Below are 20,084 nucleotides of genomic sequence, written 5' to 3'. Positions count from 1 at the left end.
CCTCAATTCTTTGTGTTCCTACTTTTTTCAGATTGGTGATACAAATGTCTGGTGTTTAAACCTAACAACTGCTCACGTTAACATGAATTTGGAGGTGAATATTGTGAACCAGGGGGCATCTTTTACAAGAGAAATCGTAAAATTTTACAATTTTAAGGCATTTTTAAGGATACAGCTTATATGCGGAGACGGTCAATATGCGAGAAAATACGGTAAGTAGTATTTGATAATATATGTGCAGTGTCTGTAACTCAGTTTGACTTATGGGTTTGTAAAAGCCTGAGGAGTGGAGTTATTGATTAGGCTAATAAATTATGAATCATGCAACTATAAAAAAATACCATGTAGTTGCAGCTGTTGAAAGAAAAGGCTGGCGCAATACAATCCAAGGCCTTTGCAATTGTCTGAGAAGGGAGAAAGTTAAAAGAACTAAATTATTAACACCCTCAATGACATTTTATATGTGACCTCATGCCAAATTCCAATTTGAAAAAAAGAGTGTGACCCGGTTGAAATCGAAATGAATGACATTAAATACATTTAGAACAAAGTGATCATTAGTTCTGTCGAGAGATTTAAATCTTTCAATCGAGTTAATCGCATGTTTGCAAAGTTAACCTGTGATTAATTGCATTTTTTAAATTATTTTTAAATGCATGATACATTTTGAGTTTCAAATCCACTTATCAAAGAAGGTGACCAATGCGCTTACCTTTCATTAATTCAAATTTATGCCTCATTAAAAACAACAAATGTCCCACCCAAAACATGGCAAAAACATACCTGTCAACCTCTGCCGATAACTGCCCTTATAAATGATTATGATTCCCCTTACAAACCCCCAAAAAACCTTACAAACACCATACGACGCATGTTTACTCGCGGTAACCAGACAGTGTAATAGAAATAACAAAGGTAATTTGCATACAGTCTTTTATTCAATTTAAAAAGTTTACAATGCAATAAACTGCCTTCAGTGCTTCCTATTGTAAGCCAATGTGCATGATTTAGCAGACTTTATCTGCTCTAATGAGGGTCTCACTTGTGAGCAACAGTTGTCACAGTTCAATTTCATCTGTAATAAAGAAGTAAGAGTGTCTGTTCCCATTGTCTTTCTGTACTCTGTATGAATTTTCCTCACATGGCTGAAAACCCGCTCGCTATCAGCATTACTGTGAGGAAGGCTGAGTAAAATTAGATACATCTTTCTCATCAGTGGAAAGCGATCCAGCCCCAAACCAGTTTTCATTTTGAACACATGAGGCCAAAATGTCTCTGGACGAATTGGTTGTCCATCCTGACTTTTCTGAGGGAGAAGATCATCGCAGAAGAGAATTTCCGCATTTGTCGTCTTGTGGGATGCTGCAGGATTTGTGGTAGAGACGAAGTGCTTGGTTAATGGGACATGTGAATTGGTTTTTTTCACATTCTCCACGTGTCCGGCAGTTTTAAAGTGGCTCTTCAGATCGTAAAATCCACTCGCAGCAACTTTCATGTCTTTATTGCAAGGGACACGGAATGAGAATTGAGTGCCTCTTAACGATGCTTTAATCCAGCCAGCATATTCACCTTGAAGTAACTCCCATTCTTTCTGGTGTCGACCCGATCCTTGAGTTCTTCGTTTCTTACTAGGTGGCTCCTCCATGCTTGCTTCCACGATTTTTACTCTATGTATATCTACGCATGCGCATGTCATCCTTTATCGATATTGCCGTACGCACCGCTAAAAAAATACATACGATTGAGGATAATTTTTGCTGGTATACCGTGACAATAGTAACGATCGATGACAGTAGCGTCGTTGGCTACCAGCCTACGAGACTATCTGGATTTTAGCCAAAACGGTCTTGTTGAGATCGGTTTTCATAAATATTGGCGATTTAAAAAAAAGAAAAAAAATTCCCCGTACAAAAGTCGGTGTACGGCGTACATGATTTGAAATGGTAAAAAACCATATAAAATACGTATAAAACGTACAAGTTGACAGGTATGCAAAAACACAAAACTATGTCACTTTAATAAAAAAAAAGTTGCTTAAAAAAAGACCACTCAAATAATAAATGGCATTCTCTGCCGCACCATTCGCTCCCTTTTTTCCTCCCCAAAATATAGGCTTTTTGTGTACTTATGACTAGAAGCAGGCCAGGCCATTCGGAGACCACTCGGGCCAGAAGCATGTGAGGAGAGTGAGTTTTGTTTCCAATCGCACCCGCCCATAACAGTCCACAGTGTGTCACTGGTGTAAAGAGCGAACAGTGTTGAGAGGAATGAGTATGCAATGTGAATCAATGGACTCATAAGAATTAAAAAAAAGAAAGAAAGAAAAGAAATGAAGAAAAGCAGTGCCGAGAAGAAGAGGTAGAAAAAATTAGAAAGGTCCTTGAAGATGATACACCCAAATGCAAAAAAAAAACTGTTCACGCCCCCTAGGCGTCATTTAAAAAAGGTGTGTCAGGAAGTTATCAAAATAACTATAATACAACAAACAAACAATGACTTGTCAATATGAGGTTCAGTGTGTGTCCCTCTTTCATGTGTGATGTCCTCTATGGATAAGATATTAGGTTTATTTCTGTTTGGTTTTACTAGCTAAACAGTCATCTGTTATGCATTATTCCATGCACATTATGGTTTACTGAATTTTCCCAATGAGATCAACTTTACTCTGGCCATAGCAAAAATCAATATTGAAAAATATTTTAAAATATATTACAAGTTCTGGTGCATCAGGTGTTGCAAAGTTTAATTGGCTGCAACAAGTTGCATATTGCTCAAGGTTGAAATGTCTCCATTGTATTGTCTGACACCAATTCTACGACTTGAAAGAGATGGTAGCACATGAGCATGCAGAGGCTTCAAGCTCGCCCTACCTGTGAACACTTCTCGCATTTTTCATGTCTTTTCATTGTTCGTCAACACTGGACTTAGATGTCAACGATAACCGTATGGACTTATTAACATTGGTTTCCAGCAGAAAATTACACTTTGTAGCGACTTTCATCACATGCACAACATTCCGCACGAGATAGTGAAACCAGCCTCCGTGGATTGTTATTGGATCCAGCTGGCAAGAGAGGGGAGCAGGGGAGAGGAAGCAGAAGCAAAGCTGCAGAGCTGGCCTGTTGACCCTCTGAAATCTGACACTCAAACCATCACTGCCAAGCAGCTAGCTGTCCAACATCAGACTTCCGGTAAACAAGTGGGACAATTTGGAATTAACAACTATTTGCAAATCATCACATTAGGGAATTCTGTCTGCTAATCATCTTGGATACGTGGCTACACCCACAGATAACCAACGCTACGGTATGGCTAGCAGGCTTCGCCCAGATCGGACAGCACTAGCGACTCGGAGGAAAAAAAGAAGCTTTGCAACTATGTGAATGAGGGATAGTGTAACAATAGCACTGTCCTAGACAGAGACTGTTCTCCGGACCTGAATTGAAAACCCAATAGCTACTTCTATCATATCCTGCTAACCTATCGAGTCACTTTTTTTAAACTCTTGAATAATGACAATTAAGGCATTCAATTCAATTTTAGGTTGACATCACGAATCACAACATCGGTGAACAATGCAACATAAACCACTACACTGTTGCTTTGGATATAAAGGGGTCCTACCAAGTCAACTTCAACAATTTCAAAGAGAGGTGATTTGATTATCCTGTCTCTTGAAAAGGGTGCTGTAATCAGTGGCGCAGCCTTAACTCTGAACCCCTTACAGCTGTTACAAGCATTGGGTATTCTTTTTATCATTTTTCAGGCACGAGGAATCCAATATTTTTCTTTAAGTTGCACGATGGTGTCTCGTTTCCCAGAATGCATCACTTCCTCGTGTGTCTGCGTAATGAGGACGTCTGAGAGTCTGTGATTTGTGGGCAAAATCCATGTATGTTCACTGAAGCTCAAGTCCAATTGTTTCAGCCTTCCTCCAACACAGTAAGACCTTTCTCATCAAGGAATGGCGTCAAGTCTCGATTCTTGAGTCTCCTTGAATTTCTTTTCCTGCTTTGAGTGCAGATATCTCTTTTTTTAACTCTTGACCTTGTGTTCTCCAAACTCAATATTTTTTGGCCTCATCCAGCTCAGCTGCTGTCAGCTCTCGCTTTCTCCCTTCACTAGTCGTCGCGGCGCGATCGGGAATATATTAGGACCCATGTACACAATATCCATCCATCTGCCCAGCTTATGCCCGCCCAGCTCTTGCCCGCCCAGCTCTTGCCCGCCCAGCTCTTGCCCGCCCAGTTCTTGCCCGCCCGGAAGCGGCGGCGACGGCGAGAGCGACTCTCCGGCGCCCCTGGACGAGGGGGCCGGCGACGGCGAGAGTGGCCCTCCGGCACCCTTGGACGAGGGGGCCGGCGACGGCGAGAGCGACTCTCCGGCACCCCCGGACGAGGGGGTTGGCGGCGAGAGCGACTCTCCGGCCCTTCTGGCCGAGGGCACAGGCGGCCCCCCGAGCAGCCAGGGTAAGGTGCCCGACGACCGTTCTAAGATTCTGGTGTCTGTTAAGGGCAGGGGGCTTGGCCAGCACCTTAAGAACCAGCAGTGAGACCCGCCGGACCGGCTACTCCCACTCCTCTCCAAGGGCCGACGTGGACGCCCGCCGGAGAGGCCCCTCCTAAGCCTCGTCTCAGGTCGGCGCGGACGCCCGCCCGACCGCCCACCTCATCACCGGCCGGCGTGGACGCCCGCCGGACCGGCCACTCACACGCCTTGTCACTGGCCGGCGCGGACGCCCGCCGGACCGGCCACGCCCACGCCTCGTCACCGGCCGGCGCGGACGCCCGGCGGACCGGCCACGCCCACGCCTCGTCACCGGCCGGCGCGGACGCCCGCCGGGCCGGCCACTCCCACGCCTCGTCACCGGCTGGCGCGGACGCCCGCCGGACCGGCCACGCCCACGCCTCGTCACTGGCCGGCGCGGACGCCCGCCGGGCCGGCCACTCCCACGCCTCGTCACCGGCCGGCGCGGACGCCCGCCGGACCAGCCACTCCTACGCCTCGTCACCGGCCGGCGCGGACACCCGCCGGACCGGCCCCTCTCTCGTCTCTTCACGGGCTGGCAGGGACGCCCCCCGGACGATGAGAACGGAGCTTAAACCGCCCTCCCTCCCTGCCTGATTTTTGTCTTTCGCTTTTCATGGACATTCGGCGTGAGGACGTCTAGGATCCATCCGTAAGAGGGGACGTACTGTGAGGAGCGGCCTGTTTGTCCCTCCTGACGTGCCGTCAGAGAGCCGCTGCAGTCAATCTGCCGATTGCTTCCTGTTTTGTTATTTAAAGAGCAATGAGTCATAGTACCATTGCCGGATCGTTACTTCTGTTCATGCATGCGCGCAGCATGCTGCCGTTTTGTTTCCATGCCATTGTTGATTTATAGATCCCTGTTGATTTATTAAAGGATATCGTTTGAAGCCAACTGGCTCGATTCAACTCCCGTTTTCCCGCAGATGGGTCCTAATATATTCCCGATCGCGCCGCGACGACGCGGCGAGATCGTAACATGTACACAATATCCATCCATTTCTTTCTTCCTTCTTTCCTATCGCCATCGAAGCTAATGCTGAAAGTCGAGCCTGTCCTGTCGTATTTCTGGCATAGTCCGCCTTGAAAATGGCTTTAAATCAACACAACAATATATTTGCTTGTGCAGCTAGCTCCAGATAGTTTGGTAGCTAATCATAGTTGGTAAAAGCGATGACGTATCCCTACGCCTGCGACAAGGCAATGACGTATCCCTACGCCTGCGACAATACATTGCGGTGTTGCCAACTCAAAATCTGATTGGTTAAAGCAACAGTCTTATCGACGCTTGTTTAAAGCGGCAGAGCCCGCAGAACTGATTGTGAAGGCTTTGAGGCAGATTTCTGACCCTGTTTCACGGACAATTTGAAATTATTTAATAAGTATTGATGGACAAAATATAATATATGATTCAGATATTTCTAAGGCCAGCAGAGAAGGCCTTGAAGGCCCTGACGGCCCGCCACTGTTGTGACTACAGTACTTAAACTATTTAGATTGTTGTTATTAGATTACATGTATATATTAATACAATAATACCTTGAGATACAAGCTTATTGCGTTCCGAGAATGAGCTCGTATGTCAATTTACTCGTATCTCAACTAAATTCAAATTAATCGGTTTTCACCTTTGAAAAACAACACCTAAAAATAGGATATTACAGAAAAACATGTTTTTAATTGTTCTAATTCACCACCTACGCTCACAACGTAACAAATACCTATCTAGTGGTTATGATCTGCAATAAAATGTGACATTATTATTTACAGTACTGTATGCAGTTCTTACCTTTGAGACAGACGGTAGCGCCTGACGGTGGAGGGGTGAGCCTTGACGACAACACGTTCGGTTCCCTACACTTTTGTGACACTACGTAATATAACAGAAACTTTAAATTTCACTTAAAAGAACTTGGAATACTATACACGCACACTTTAGAACAAGTTAATCTTACATTGGCGAGCCAGCTCATTCACGTGTACACCACTCATGTTTTTCTATCATTTAATGTTTAATATCGACTGTCATCGTACACTTTTTCCTCTCACTACACTTCATTGCACCAGCTTGCTTTTGAACCATTGTTTTTTAAACTAATTCTGCACTGATTAACGCAAAAAAACACGTAAATAATGCAAACTGTACGGCTGATGCTCAAAGATATCTTTACGCGACCTAGATGCGACGAGAAAGACAGAGCGACACATTTCTCATAATCAGACTCTCGCATTCTCGGCTACCTGGCTGCCGCTTCGGAAACCGTCTCGTATACTCGTATCTCAAATTTGTTTGGTCTAGGTCAGGGGTGGGCAAACTATTCCACAAAGGGCCGCAGTGGGTGCGGGTTTTCATTTCAACCCATTGAGAGGGCACCTTTTCACCAATCCGGTGTGCTACAGGTGCAATTATTGGATTGCAGTCAGGTGCTTCTTGTTTTCTGCAGGAATCTCATTGGTTAAACTGTCTGTGCTATATCGGTTGGAACAAAAACCTGCACCCACACCGGCCCTCGAGGACCGGTTTGCCCATGCCTGGTCTAGGTATTACAAAACACCCCCTGGTGCAATGGTTCTTCCCCCTGACTTTGGTGTGGGCAGTCTGGGTTCGATTACCACTTGGTGGCAGTGTGATTGTGAGCATGAGTAGTCGTCTGTTTCGCCCTGTGCACTACGACTGACTGGCGTCTAGTCTAGGATGTAGTCTGCCTTCCACCCAAAGTCAGTTGGGACAGGCTCCAGCAATCCCCGCAATCCTTACAAAGATGTACGTTACGGAAGATGAATGAATACATTAGTCTTTTCATATGCCTATAACTGTAACATTTAATAAATACACTTCTTGATAATTATACTTGTGTCCAGTGGTGGACCGTCAGGGCCTGCAAGGCCTTCTCTGCTGGCCTAAAAAAATATCTGAATCACAGACCGATCTTAATTATGTTTTGTCCATGAATACTAATTCCAAATTGTCAGCTTCTTTTCATTGTTTTTCCCCTGGTTGCGCTGCTTCCAGATGTGTGTTTTCATATTTAAGCTTCTAACCAATCACATTTCAGCCATTTTTTTGTTGCCAGGGTCAGAAAGCTGCCTTGAGGCCTTCACAATCAGCTCTGCAGGCTCTGCTGCATGAAACAAGCGTCAATAAAACTGTTGCTTTAACCAATCAGATTTCGAGTTGGTGACACCAATGCATTGGCTAGTGATAGAGTGGACTAGCCAGAGCTACCAAACTTTATCTGGAGCGAGCTGGACAAGCAAATATATTGTTGTGTTGATTTAATAGCGGTTTTGTCAACCCGCAATGGCTGGAGGAAAAGAAATTGATTTGTTTGCAAATTTACTGTCAAAGCCATTTTCAAGACGTACTTTTCAAGAAAATCTGGACATCATTAAGAAAAGTCGGACAACTCCGAAGCAAATAAGCCTGTTACAACCGGGAAAGAACATTTTCAGCACTAAATCGAATAAAAACTTATGACAGAAATACGACAGAACAGGCTCGACTTTCAGCATTAGCTTCGATTGTCGATAGAAAAGAAGGAGGAAAGAAAGGAGGATGGATTTTGTGTACAGATAAAAAATATTTTTGGTGAGTAAAATATGGCTATATTCCTAAATAATATTTTAATTGTATGAGGTTATTATTGATGCTTTTTTATGTGTCACCGCTGTAGCTGCAGTAAAGGTTTTATAGCCATGAAATTGTTTTTGAGGGTTGGATTGATTCAGATATAGAATTGAAGGCGTCACTTTGAAATTCACGGCCTGCTACTGCTTGTGTCATTGATTTTTGCATTGGAGCAAAAACATGTAGTATGGTAACACAGTAATCCCTCGAATATCACAAATAATATAGACCAGACATGGCCACGATAATCGAAAGACCGCGAAGTAGGATCACCCCTATTATTAGTACAATACTACATGTACACAAGCACAATTATCAAGAAGTACATTTATTATAAAGACTGTAATGTATTAATTTTCTAAATATAATCTCATCTCATCTCATTTTCTAAACCGCTTTATCCTCATTAGGGTCATGGGGGGGCACATGGAGATGGACAACCATGCACACTCACACCCATACCCATACCTGTCTACTTGTACGTTTTATACGTATTTTATACGTCTTTTTACCATTTCAAATCATGTACGCCGTACACCGACTTTTGTACGGGGATTTTATTTTTAATTTTTTTAAATCGCCAATATTTATGAAAACCGATCTCAACAAGACCGTTTTGGCTAAAATCCAGATAGTCTCGTAGGCTGGTAGCCAACGACGCTACTGTCATCGATCGTTACTATTGTCAAGGTATACCAGCAAAAATTATCCTCAATCGTATGTATTTTTTTAGCGGTGCGTACGGCAATATCGATAAAGGATGACATGCGCATGCATAGATATACATAGAGTAAATATCGTGGAAGCAAGCATGGAGGAGCCACCTAGTAAGAAACGAAGAACTCAAGGATCGGGTCGACACCAGAAAGAATGGGAGTTACTTCAAGGTGAATATGCTGGCTGGATTAAAGCATCGTTAAGAGGCACTCAATTCTCATTCTGTGTCCCTTGCAATAAAGACGTGAAAGTTGCTGCGAGTGGATTTTACGATCTGAAGAGCCACTTTAAAACTGCCGGACACGTGGAGAATGGGAAAAAAACCAATTCACATGTCCCATTAACCAAGCACTTCGTCTCTACCGCAAATCCTGCAGCATCCCACAAGACGACAAATGCGGAAATTCTCTTCTGCCATTTTCTTGCTGAGCACAACATTGCTTTCACAGCTGCGGACCACTTCTCGGATTTGGTGAAAGTTACTTTTCCGGATTCACAGAGCTAAGGTAATTTATTATTATTATTATCATTCATATCTACAATGAATCAGCATTTATGGCACCGTGTCAACCATAACGGCCTTGGGAAAAGCCCCATTTGTTATTTAATTTTGATAATTTGTGCATTATACCTGTTATGAGAACAAAGCACTTTGAGTTCCTGACACTGCTGCTGTGACATACTAGAGTGTTTGATTTATTAGTGTGACATGCTAGAGTGTTTGATTTATTAACGATTGCATGTAAAGAAGCTATGACGAGTTTGGATTGAATGTGTGTATCGGTGTTCGATTGGTGATCCTTGGATCCACATGGCAAGTGTGGGGCATGTTAAAGTAGATCGGTATTCAATTATTGATGTCTTAGCAAATAGCTTGAGGCACGGGAGGTGTGTTGAATCATTACAGTAAAAGTTTGGATTGAAGTAACAACAACATCTCGCTGTTCTGATTATTTCCCCCTGTGTGTCAAGGTATGCTGTTTGTTGTAAAGGCTGTTTGAGTTTGGGGTTTGTAATATACACTGTTTAGCGTGTGAGAAAAGAGATAATGGTTATTAATGTTTATTTACGTTTGAATTACGGGCGTGAATGTGAGAGTCTCGGTCACGCACATGGAATAGCATTTAGCACGCTACCTTCGGCCACCATTATCGTTGACAGTGTCTATAACGGTCATAGAAAGGATTTTATATTATTGATATTGCATTGTTTGCCCTGTTGAATAATAGTAGGACTACTACAAGTTGTAAAAGGAAAAGATATAACAAGTTATGACCGTGTGTTGAACGAGTGTGTGTGTGCATTGGGTTTTGGGTTCTAAAGTGTTGATAATATATATATTTATATATATAGGTGTAATTGTACATTATGTTTTGGGTTCTAACGTGTTGATAATGTATATATATGGGTTTAATTGTATGTTATGGGTTTTTGTGTTAATTATTACAGTAAAAGTTGGATTGAACTAACAACAACATCTCACTGTTCTGGTTATTTCCCCCTGTGTGTTAAGATCGAATGCAGGGTGTAACATTTTGGAGGCACCGCTGGGATTGCTGTTCAGATGTCCAGTGTCCAAGACCTTCTCACTGAATTCTGAGCCAGCTAAATCCCCCCACAAAACCAGGCCGATGGCAGTGAGAGGAGGTGTTGCTGTTTAAGAAGAACTGGAAGTTGGCGGTTGAGTACTTGTCATCTGAGGCCTACGAGATCATCAGATGGACAGTAAAGACGTGCCAGTTCAGAGTTCACTCCTGTACAGTCAACAGAGCTCCTAGATCGTCAACAAAATGGAACAGTTACTCGAAGAGGTGGTAGGAACATTGAACAACCTGACGGAAAATAACCTACTGGAAATATGTGATTTTCTTAACATATTAAGAAGTGTTAAACGGAAGTTGCGTCTATCATTAGTGGCTCACATTGTAAAGTACCTAGAAAGAGAAGAACTAGAGGAACTGCAGGATGAAGGCATGTCTGAATTGTTGAAACTGAAAGATAAAATATCAGATATGAAGCATGAAGTCAAAATAGATGAAAACGAAAAGCAAGGATCAAGATTGGAAGAGACTCCAATAACTTTGCCCCAGCTACCAGATGCTGCGGACCCTCAAGGGGGTGTGTCTCCCCAGCCCCAGCCAAGCTCATACTGGCGCAAGGACTTCAAAATTGCCGGCCAAATAGGTGAACCAGGCCAGAGGGACAAGCTGACATTCTCCAGCCTTGTTCATCAAATTGAAAATGGACTGAATAGTGGTTACCTAGATGTGGAAATTATTGATGCAGTTATCAGAGCTATCTCCCCCAGTTTGCAGCTACGTAATTATTTGGAAGAGAAACCTAACCTCACTCTTCCCACACTCAAATGCATCCTACGCACTCACTTTCAGGAGAGGAGTGCTACCGACCTCTATAAGCAGTTAGCTTCAGAAGTGCAGCATATCAAAGAGACTCCTCAAAGTTTCTTAATGCGAGTCTTAGTTCTTAGGCAGAAGGTACTGTTTGCATCTCGAGAATCAGAATCAGGAATCCAGTACAACCCAAGTTTAGTCCAGCGTATGTGCTTGCACACGATACTCACTGGTCTCCAGAGTGACAGTGTTAGAGTAGATATGCAGCCTCTCTTGCTGAACTGTAAGACTTCAGATGAGCTTTTGCTAGAGCGGTTAAATGTAGCCTGTGCTAATGAAACAGAAAGGAGAAATAAAAAGAAGTTTAGTACCCCACAGGCAGCGACACATATTAGCAAGGTGCACTCAGAAGAACTACGACCTACCAATTGCCCTGGAGAAGAAAAACCAAAAGTGTCCCGTGAGGTACGAGCGGAGTTGACTGAACTTAAGGCAAGTGTTGCTTCTCTTAAAGATCTCAGTGCAGAGATAGCTCAGATCAGAGAGACACTACAGCAGGCTATGTTTCAGCCTCAGTCCTACCTCCCACCTTCAGTTAGAAGACCAGTTAGGGAGCCCCAGCCACCTTTTGCAAAACAAAATTACTACAGCAAGCCCCCAGCACCCCCCTGGAACACTAGCCGCCCTGCTTATGTCCCAAGAAGGTGTTTTGCTTGTCAGCAGGGAGGGCGAGATGTGAAGTGCACACATTGTTATCGGTGTGGGAGTGGAGAACATTTCCAAGCTGGATGTAAAATCCAAGGAGGCAGACCACTAAAAGAAGAGACAATAGCAGAGCTAACTCAGGAAAGGGAAGGTGTGGTTCGTGTGCTTTGTGGCGCACCCAGTCCACTGGCCATCGTCAATCCTCCCAGCATGCAACAGCAGCAGGTGGGAACTCAGCAACACCTGATGGTGGAACCTACCGATTCAAAGGCAAAGATCAGACGACTTAGACAAGAGCTAGAAGAGAGGAATAGACAACTGCTAGACAACAGACACCAGCAGGAAAACATGGAGGAAGAAATAAAGAGGCTCCAGCAGGAGAATTTGAAGCTGCTCGTAGACGCCCGTGCAGCCCGCGCCTATCGCGATGAACTGGATGCGCTGAGAGAACGCGCAATCAAAGCTGACAAGCTGGAGTTATACAAGGCCAAAGTGGAGAAAGGGAGACAAGGGATGGAGGAGGCGTACACCATTGCCACCGTGAGTGTACGAAACGCTGCAGAACGAGGTAAAAAGCACTATGACACCAAAGTGAGGAGCTCCGTGCTACAACCAGGAGAGCGCATCCTGATAAAAACCTGACACCAGAAGAAGGAAAAATTGGCAAAAGTATGCAGAGAAAGAAACAGCAGCCCGTATCTCATCTTCAAGAGTCAGACGAAGACAGTGGTGACGAATATGACTTTCACTACGAGCCCCTCCAGGTGCTAAATGAGAGCGATGCCCAAGGGATGGAGTCTGAGCACAGGCCACTGTCAGCGAATCAGAGACTCGGAGTGAAGGGCCCTGCTTCCGGACCAGTACAACGAGAAGAGGACTATCAGCGGGAGGACCTGCCTGGTGAGGGAACAAATCTGGCTGTTGAAGATCCTCGTGATGATCATTTATCAGAGACCTCTCCGCCAACCGGTGTGAATGAACCTGAGGCATTGACTTATGAACGGCCAAGAAGGGAGAGACATCCACCACGACGAACGACCTATGATCAGCTTGGTGTCCCCTCCTGTTATAGTACTCAGTCACCACATCAGCTGCTACCTGCGTACCCTGCACCAGGAGTGGTTCCTTGGTTAGTACACCTGCAGCCATATTACATTCAACCACCCTTTATGTATGGACTCCAACGGGCTTGAGCCTACAAGGGTGGCATGTATTATGCGAACATGGACTGTTACGACTGTGATTACAGTTTCCATCCAGTGAACGTGGACCGTACGAGTTGTGGATTATATTTGAACTGTGGCCCTTGCCGCCTGGAGTTTTCATGAGTATCAGTTTACAGAAGAGGATGTGAAATGACAAGTTCGCTAGACTGTTCAGCATAACAACCAACAAGGGGAAGATATTTGGAATATACTGATGTCGGGACGACATTTGTTTTTGTGGGGGAGAGTGTGACATACTAGAGTGTTTGATTTATTAGTGTGACATGCTAGAGTGTTTGATTTATTAACGATTGCATGTAAAGAAGCTATGACGAGTTTGGATTGAATGTGTGTATCGGTGTTCGATTGGTGATCCTTGGATCCACATGGCAAGTGTGGGGCATGTTAAAGTAGATCGGTATTCGATTATTGATGTCTTAGCAAATAGCTTGAGGCACGGGAGGTGTGTTGAATCATTACAGTAAAAGTTTGGATTGAAGTAACAACAACATCTCGCTGTTCTGATTATTTCCCCCTGTGTGTCAAGGTATGCTGTTTGTTGTAAAGGCTGTTTGAGTTTGGGGTTTGTAATATACACTGTTTAGCGTGTGAGAAAAGAGATAATGGTTATTAATGTTTATTTACGTTTGAATTACGGGCGTGAATGTGAGAGTCTCGGTCACGCACATGGAATAGCATTTAGCACGCTACCTTCGGCCACCATTATCGTTGACAGTGTCTATAACGGTCATAGAAAGGATTTTATATTATTGATATTGCATTGTTTGCCCTGTTGAATAATAGTAGGACTACTACAAGTTGTAAAAGGAAAAGATATAACAAGTTATGACCGTGTGTTGAACGAGTGTGTGTGTGCATTGGGTTTTGGGTTCTAAAGTGTTGATAATATATATATTTATATATATAGGTGTAATTGTACATTATGTTTTGGGTTCTAACGTGTTGATAATGTATATATATGGGTTTAATTGTATGTTATGGGTTTTTGTGTTAATTATTACAGTAAAAGTTGGATTGAACTAACAACAACATCTCACTGTTCTGGTTATTTCCCCCTGTGTGTTAAGATCGAATGCAGGGTGTAACACTGCCAACTTTAATTGTGAAAAATATTTATAATTTGCCAACTGTGTTGCTACACACATATACATATAGATATATTTTTTCCAGAAAGAATTGTGTACATTGTTGAATATATATTTATGTGATTAAAATTTTATATTTTAATATTATATTTTTGCAGGAGTTTGCATGTCAGAGGACCAAGGCTACGAAGATTGTTAAGGAGAGCCTTGCACGTGGCTACACCCAAGACGTCATTCAGTACTGCAGAACTCACCCATTTACCCTCATGATTGATGAAAGCAATGATCGTACTACCAAAAAGCTACTTGTTGTGTTAGCTCACTTCTTTGATGGGGAGAACACAAATACCAGACTCCTCGATTTACCAGAGTTGGCATCAGGCACAGCAGCATCAATCTTTGCCGTTATTGACAACATTTTACAAGAAAATGACATTCCATGGAGTAACGTTGTGGGATTTGCAAGCGACAATTGCAACACCATGGTTGGAAAGAAAAACTGTCTTGTCTAGGATAAAAGAAAAAAATGGGGCTGTTTTTAGTGTTGGATGCATTTGTCATCTTGGCAATCTGTGTGTCAAAGATGGACTGAAGACATTGCCAGTAAACATAGATGACTTGCTGGTGGATATATATATATATATATTTTCAAAAATAGTTCCAAACGAATTGAGGATTTTAAAGAGTTTCAGGACTTTACAAATTCCGAGCAAGAAAAAATCCTAAAGCATTGTCCGACCCGATGGTTGTCTCTGCAAAAAGTGGTTGAAAGAACATTGTCTCAGTACGAAGCACTCAAAAGCTACTTCGCTAGCCATGCGGATGTTGAAAGGGCAGGTAAAGTGAAAAGCATCCATGATCGACTTCAAGACCCTGTTACTCTCCTCACACTCCACTTCCTCAGCTTCATCCTGCCTCAAATAAATCAATTCAATATTGTGTTCTAAACAGAGGCATGTATGATTGGAGATTTGCTACCAGAAATGGAAAGACTCTTAAAGAAACTCTTGGTGAAATTTGTGCAAATAGAACATGTCAAATCTGCTGATAGCCTGCTGGCAGTTGATTATACAAACAGATGCCTGCAGCATGAAGATAGCAGGCTTGCTGTTGGCTTGGGCACCAGGGCCCTCTTCCAAGACACCAATGAGGAGGATGAAATCAGGCAAAGCATCACACCAGCCATGCAAGCAACTTTTTTTTTCCTCTGTTCGCTCCTTCTACGAGGCTGTTGTAACTAAAATGATACAAAAAAATTCCATTTGAGAATACAACACTGAGTGACTTGGTGGTGTTGGACCCAAGAAAGAGAGAGATGTTGGATTACACAAGTATTGTTAAGCTTGCAAACAGGTTTACACCAGACTTTGATCAGGAACAATTAAAAGATGAATGGGAAGACTATCAAATAATACCTGATAATCTTCTCCCTCAGAAAAGTCAGGATGGACAACCAATTCGTCCAGAGACATTTTGGCCTCATGTGTTCAAAATGAAAACTGGTTTGGGGCTGGATCGCTTTCCACTGATGAGAAAGATGTATCTAATTTTACTCAGCCTTCCTCACAGTAATGCTGATAGCGAGCGGGTTTTCAGCCATGTGAGGAAAATTCATACAGAGTACAGAAAGACAATGGGAACAGACACTCTTACTTCTTTATTACAGATGAAATTGAACTGTGACAACTGTTGCTCACAAGTGAGACCCTCATTAGAGCAGATAAAGTCTGCTAAATCATGCACATTGGCTTACAATAGGAAGCACTGAAGGCAGTTTATTGCATTGTAAACTTTTTAAATTGAATAAAAAACTTTGTATGCAAATTACCTTTGTTATTTCTATTACACTGTCTGGTTACCGCGAGTAAACATGCGTCGTACGGTGTTTGTAAGGTTTTTTGGGGGGTTTGTAAGGGGAATCATAATCATTTATAAGGGCAGTTATCGGCAGAGGTTGACAGGTATGCATACCTAGGGGAAATTTAGAGCGTCCAATCAGCCTACCATGCATGTTTTTTGGAGTGTGGGAGGAAACCCGCGCAGAACATGCAAACTCCACACATGCGGACCAACCTAGACTTGAACCCAGGACCCAGAACTGTGAGGCCTACGCGCTAACCACTCGCTCTACAGGGCCGCCTAAATGTAATCTATAATTTAAAAAAATGTAAATATTTTAAGTACTGTTCTCACAGGGAAAATACTTCTCCACTTGATTTAAATAACAAAAAAAACGGTTACTGTGATCCTTCACCATCTTGCGCCTTCAACATTTGCAGCTTCAGTACGTTGTTTTTTCTTATTATTAATTACTGTATTACATACAGAAATATTCCTCGATAAAGTCAATGGGGTCACATATGATTCATGAAAGTCTTACCCTATATCCAGGATCCTCTTTGAGCTTTGCAGTGTCAACAGTGGAACCTGATTGCCATAAAGTTTCCTTTACACTGCAGCCATACAAAAAAATATTCTTTTTTCGGGAGTGTCCATGATAGTCACAGAAGACCTGGAAGAGGTAGAGAGTTCTCTATTGACAAACAATGAAGCAACATTGATAAAGAGATCGTGAAACACACTCTTTAAAAAATAATAATAATTAATGAGCAAATATCGGAGGTCTGTCTTGAAACTGTACTGACCATGAGTTTAAATTTGTCTTAAATTTTCTTTAAGACACAATTTGATAAACTGTCTCCAAATGGGAAAAGTTCAGGACTACTGCTTCTCTTCTAAGTTATTAGTCTAGCGGCCACCAACTCTGGTCCTCGTGGCCACCAATCAAATATGTTTTCATGTCTCTTTCCTCCAATCATGTTGGCCAAAAGGTTTCAGGCAAAATGCATAGTCCAAACACTTAGGACAACTGCTGGTCTGCTGATGACATGCCACGGCAATACATCGGTACGTGTGCAGATCTTATGTATTTTTTATTTTTTGCAAAGTAATTGGATTATGCAGTTCGTCCGATACTTCTCAGCCACCATATCCCATACTCCAGCATCAAACAATAAGGATCATTATCAGGCTTCTGTTTCAGGTGTGTTAGAGAAGACATGGAAAAAAGACATGATAGGTGTCCTCGAGGATCAAAGTTGGTGATTAGGTCGTTAGGATTATGACTACAAAAATTCAAAGTTTGACGACACATGCAGGAACATAATCATTTTACCAGAGGGGTTCGTTTAATACTGCTGAGGTAGGAGAGGAAGCCTTTAGTATGGTAGATGGTTGGACAGAGAATCGGGTCTGGTTGAGACCACTGACGATTTAAATCCTCTCTGTTCAGGTCACAGCGATTCCTGTAGTGAAACAAAATGTTATCCTTACAAAGATGAGTGGTGATGAAAACATGCCTGTCAACCTCGGCCAATTGCTCTCCAGTTTAATGATTGATATTCCCCTAATTAAGCGATAATAAAACGTACAAATGCAACACGACACATTTAATCACATCGGACGCACTTAAAAGTCAAATTTTTCCCCAAAGTGGACGTCTCTCTAACACTATGTTTCCTTTTGCAGTATTATTACTGGGTTTTAAATACCACTTCCCTTCACTGAGTCACACATACTTTTTTTTCAACAATAGCTGTCGTTATTTATCTTTTGTACAGCATTTAACAAAAGCACACACACAAATGTAGTTAGGAATAAGTTAATTTCCTTGACTATAGAAATATACATTTTATGCAAATCACATCATATATATATACGTATATATATACATATATATACATATATACATATATATATATATATATATACATATATATATATATATATATATATATATATATATATATATATATATATATATGTATGTATATATATATAAATAGGGAGTATTTATTTATCTAGGTGGGTTGTTTGGGTAGGTGGGTAGGTGGGTGGGTGGGTAGGTGGGTAGCGGGGTAGGTGGGTAGGGGGGTAGGTGGGTAGGTCGGTAGGTGGGTAGGTGGGTAGGTATGTAGATAGGTAGGTAGTTAAGTATGTATGTATATATACATACGCCCCCAACCGTAACACAAAAGTGGGACACTGACCATTTTTAAAGGGTTTATTGGGTTATTACTTTGGGAACCCCTTAACGAACTACAGAATTTACGTGTAAACGACTGCTCTACTTACAAAAATCCAAGTTAAAGTTCTCGTATCACTTAGTTTCGTAAGTAGAGGTACGGCTATTTATATCATGCACATGAGTTGAGCCCTTTACTCACATTCCATTAATGACTCCATCTGGGTTTAACATAGGGATGATCTTGAAGACAAATGTTTTTCTCAGTGCCTGGGCTATCGGATCAATACTGCATAGAAACTCTAGGGTGCCTTTCATTACCCAGCTGGCATTGGATTCCCCAGGATGGACACGACATGTCAACACAATGCAGGGGCGATTACCTAAAGAGAGACATTAACATTGTCTGTTTTTTTGGTACCCGGACATTTCGTCGCCGGACGCTTCGTCCCCGGACGCTTCGTCGAAAGGACGCTTCGTCGAAAGGACACTTCGTTGTCGGACAGTTCGTCGACCGGACACTTCGTCGACGGACAATTCTTCGCCGGACACTTTGTCGCCAGACAGTTCACCAAACCTTAACCACTAACCTTAACCACTATTAAAGAAGACAAAGGAAATTCACATATTCTTTATTAAAGAAAATAAAACAGCAAAAACTCACTCGACAACACAAACACATTAACATTTGGGCGAGTGCTAAATGTGCTCGTCTCTAAACACACACGCACGAAACGGTTCCTACGTTTGGAAAGACCCCCCAAAAAATCAACGTGACATAACAACTCAGATGTCACGTTGCATCTTCATAACAAAATAGGGAGACATCTTGCAACAGACGAGTTCTCGGGGGCACCGAGTGACTCCACTAAATTACTATTAACTGTTTGGTTTTTAATCGTGAATTTATGTGGCTACGATTCTGACGGGATGCTGAAATTTGTTATGAATTATGTCAAAAATACTGCATCTCTGACTTGATATAGACACACACATTTGATTTTAAATCAAGCAATCTATTGCCCTTTCAAAGAACAAATTCTATTGACTCTATTAATAGGAGCGAATGGGCTTGTTCTTAAAATGGCCGACAAACGACGACGTCTAGCTCCTTCGCCTCACAACGCGCATCGGAAATCTAGTCTGTATACACGATACCTATGGGAATACCAAGCAAAAAAAAGAAGGAAGACGACGAAGAATATATAAATTTCCTTTGTCTTCTTTTTGATAAAATGTTTAATAAAATAATTTTATTTATTGCCTATTATTTTAAAAACAATCGTTCGTGAGTCCGGTGACGAAGCGTCCGTTCGACAAAGCGTCCGGTCGACGAAGCGTCCGTTGACGAAATGTCCGGTAACGTTTTTTTTACCCAATAGATGTACTTTGCAAATTGTCGGACAGCAAAAATGCCAGATCCAATTAGTCATTATTCTCGGTGAAAAAAACCATAAAAAACAAACTTATTTTACTCATTTTTAAAGAAGCATCTGGAAGATTGCATCACATTCAAATTTTCTTAGTAAGCCTTGTAGATTTATTTTTGTCAAAGAATGCTCAATTTGCAGCAATTACACTATTGAATACTCAGCATTCAGTTTGTAATTTTTAAAGTACAGTAATCCCTCGAATATTGCGGTTAATCGAAACCAGACATGGCCGCGATGAACGAAAAAAAGAAAAGTAGCATCACCTCTATAGGCGCCGTTCAAAGCGGCAGCCAGTTACAGTAGCTCCCTAAACCCTCACCCGTATTCTGTGTTTTTACAGCTTTTTTTATCCTTTATTTTTACGTTTTATTGTCTCTTAAGATTAAAC

At 42.3% G+C, this 20,084-nt stretch overlaps 1 protein-coding gene across 1 annotated transcript in view; it reads right to left on the bottom strand.

Moving 5' to 3' along the window:
* agbl1 (AGBL carboxypeptidase 1) overlaps positions 1–20,084 on the bottom strand; it is a 122,170-nt gene that overhangs the window by 38,648 nt on the left and 63,438 nt on the right. Inside the window, exons 20-23 of the mRNA XM_077596927.1 lie at positions 18,466–18,646; positions 17,415–17,544; positions 16,620–16,751; positions 342–404 (exon numbers count right to left, since the gene is read on the bottom strand). Coding sequence (XP_077453053.1) covers positions 342–404; positions 16,620–16,751; positions 17,415–17,544; positions 18,466–18,646 — 506 coding nt within the window. The remainder of the gene's footprint in view (positions 1–341; positions 405–16,619; positions 16,752–17,414; positions 17,545–18,465; positions 18,647–20,084) is intronic.

Source organism: Stigmatopora argus, chromosome 3 (assembly GCF_051989625.1).
Source record: "Stigmatopora argus isolate UIUO_Sarg chromosome 3, RoL_Sarg_1.0, whole genome shotgun sequence".
Lineage (NCBI taxonomy): Eukaryota > Metazoa > Chordata > Actinopteri > Syngnathiformes > Syngnathidae > Stigmatopora > Stigmatopora argus.
This window is presented reverse-complemented; position numbering and strand designations above follow the sequence as displayed.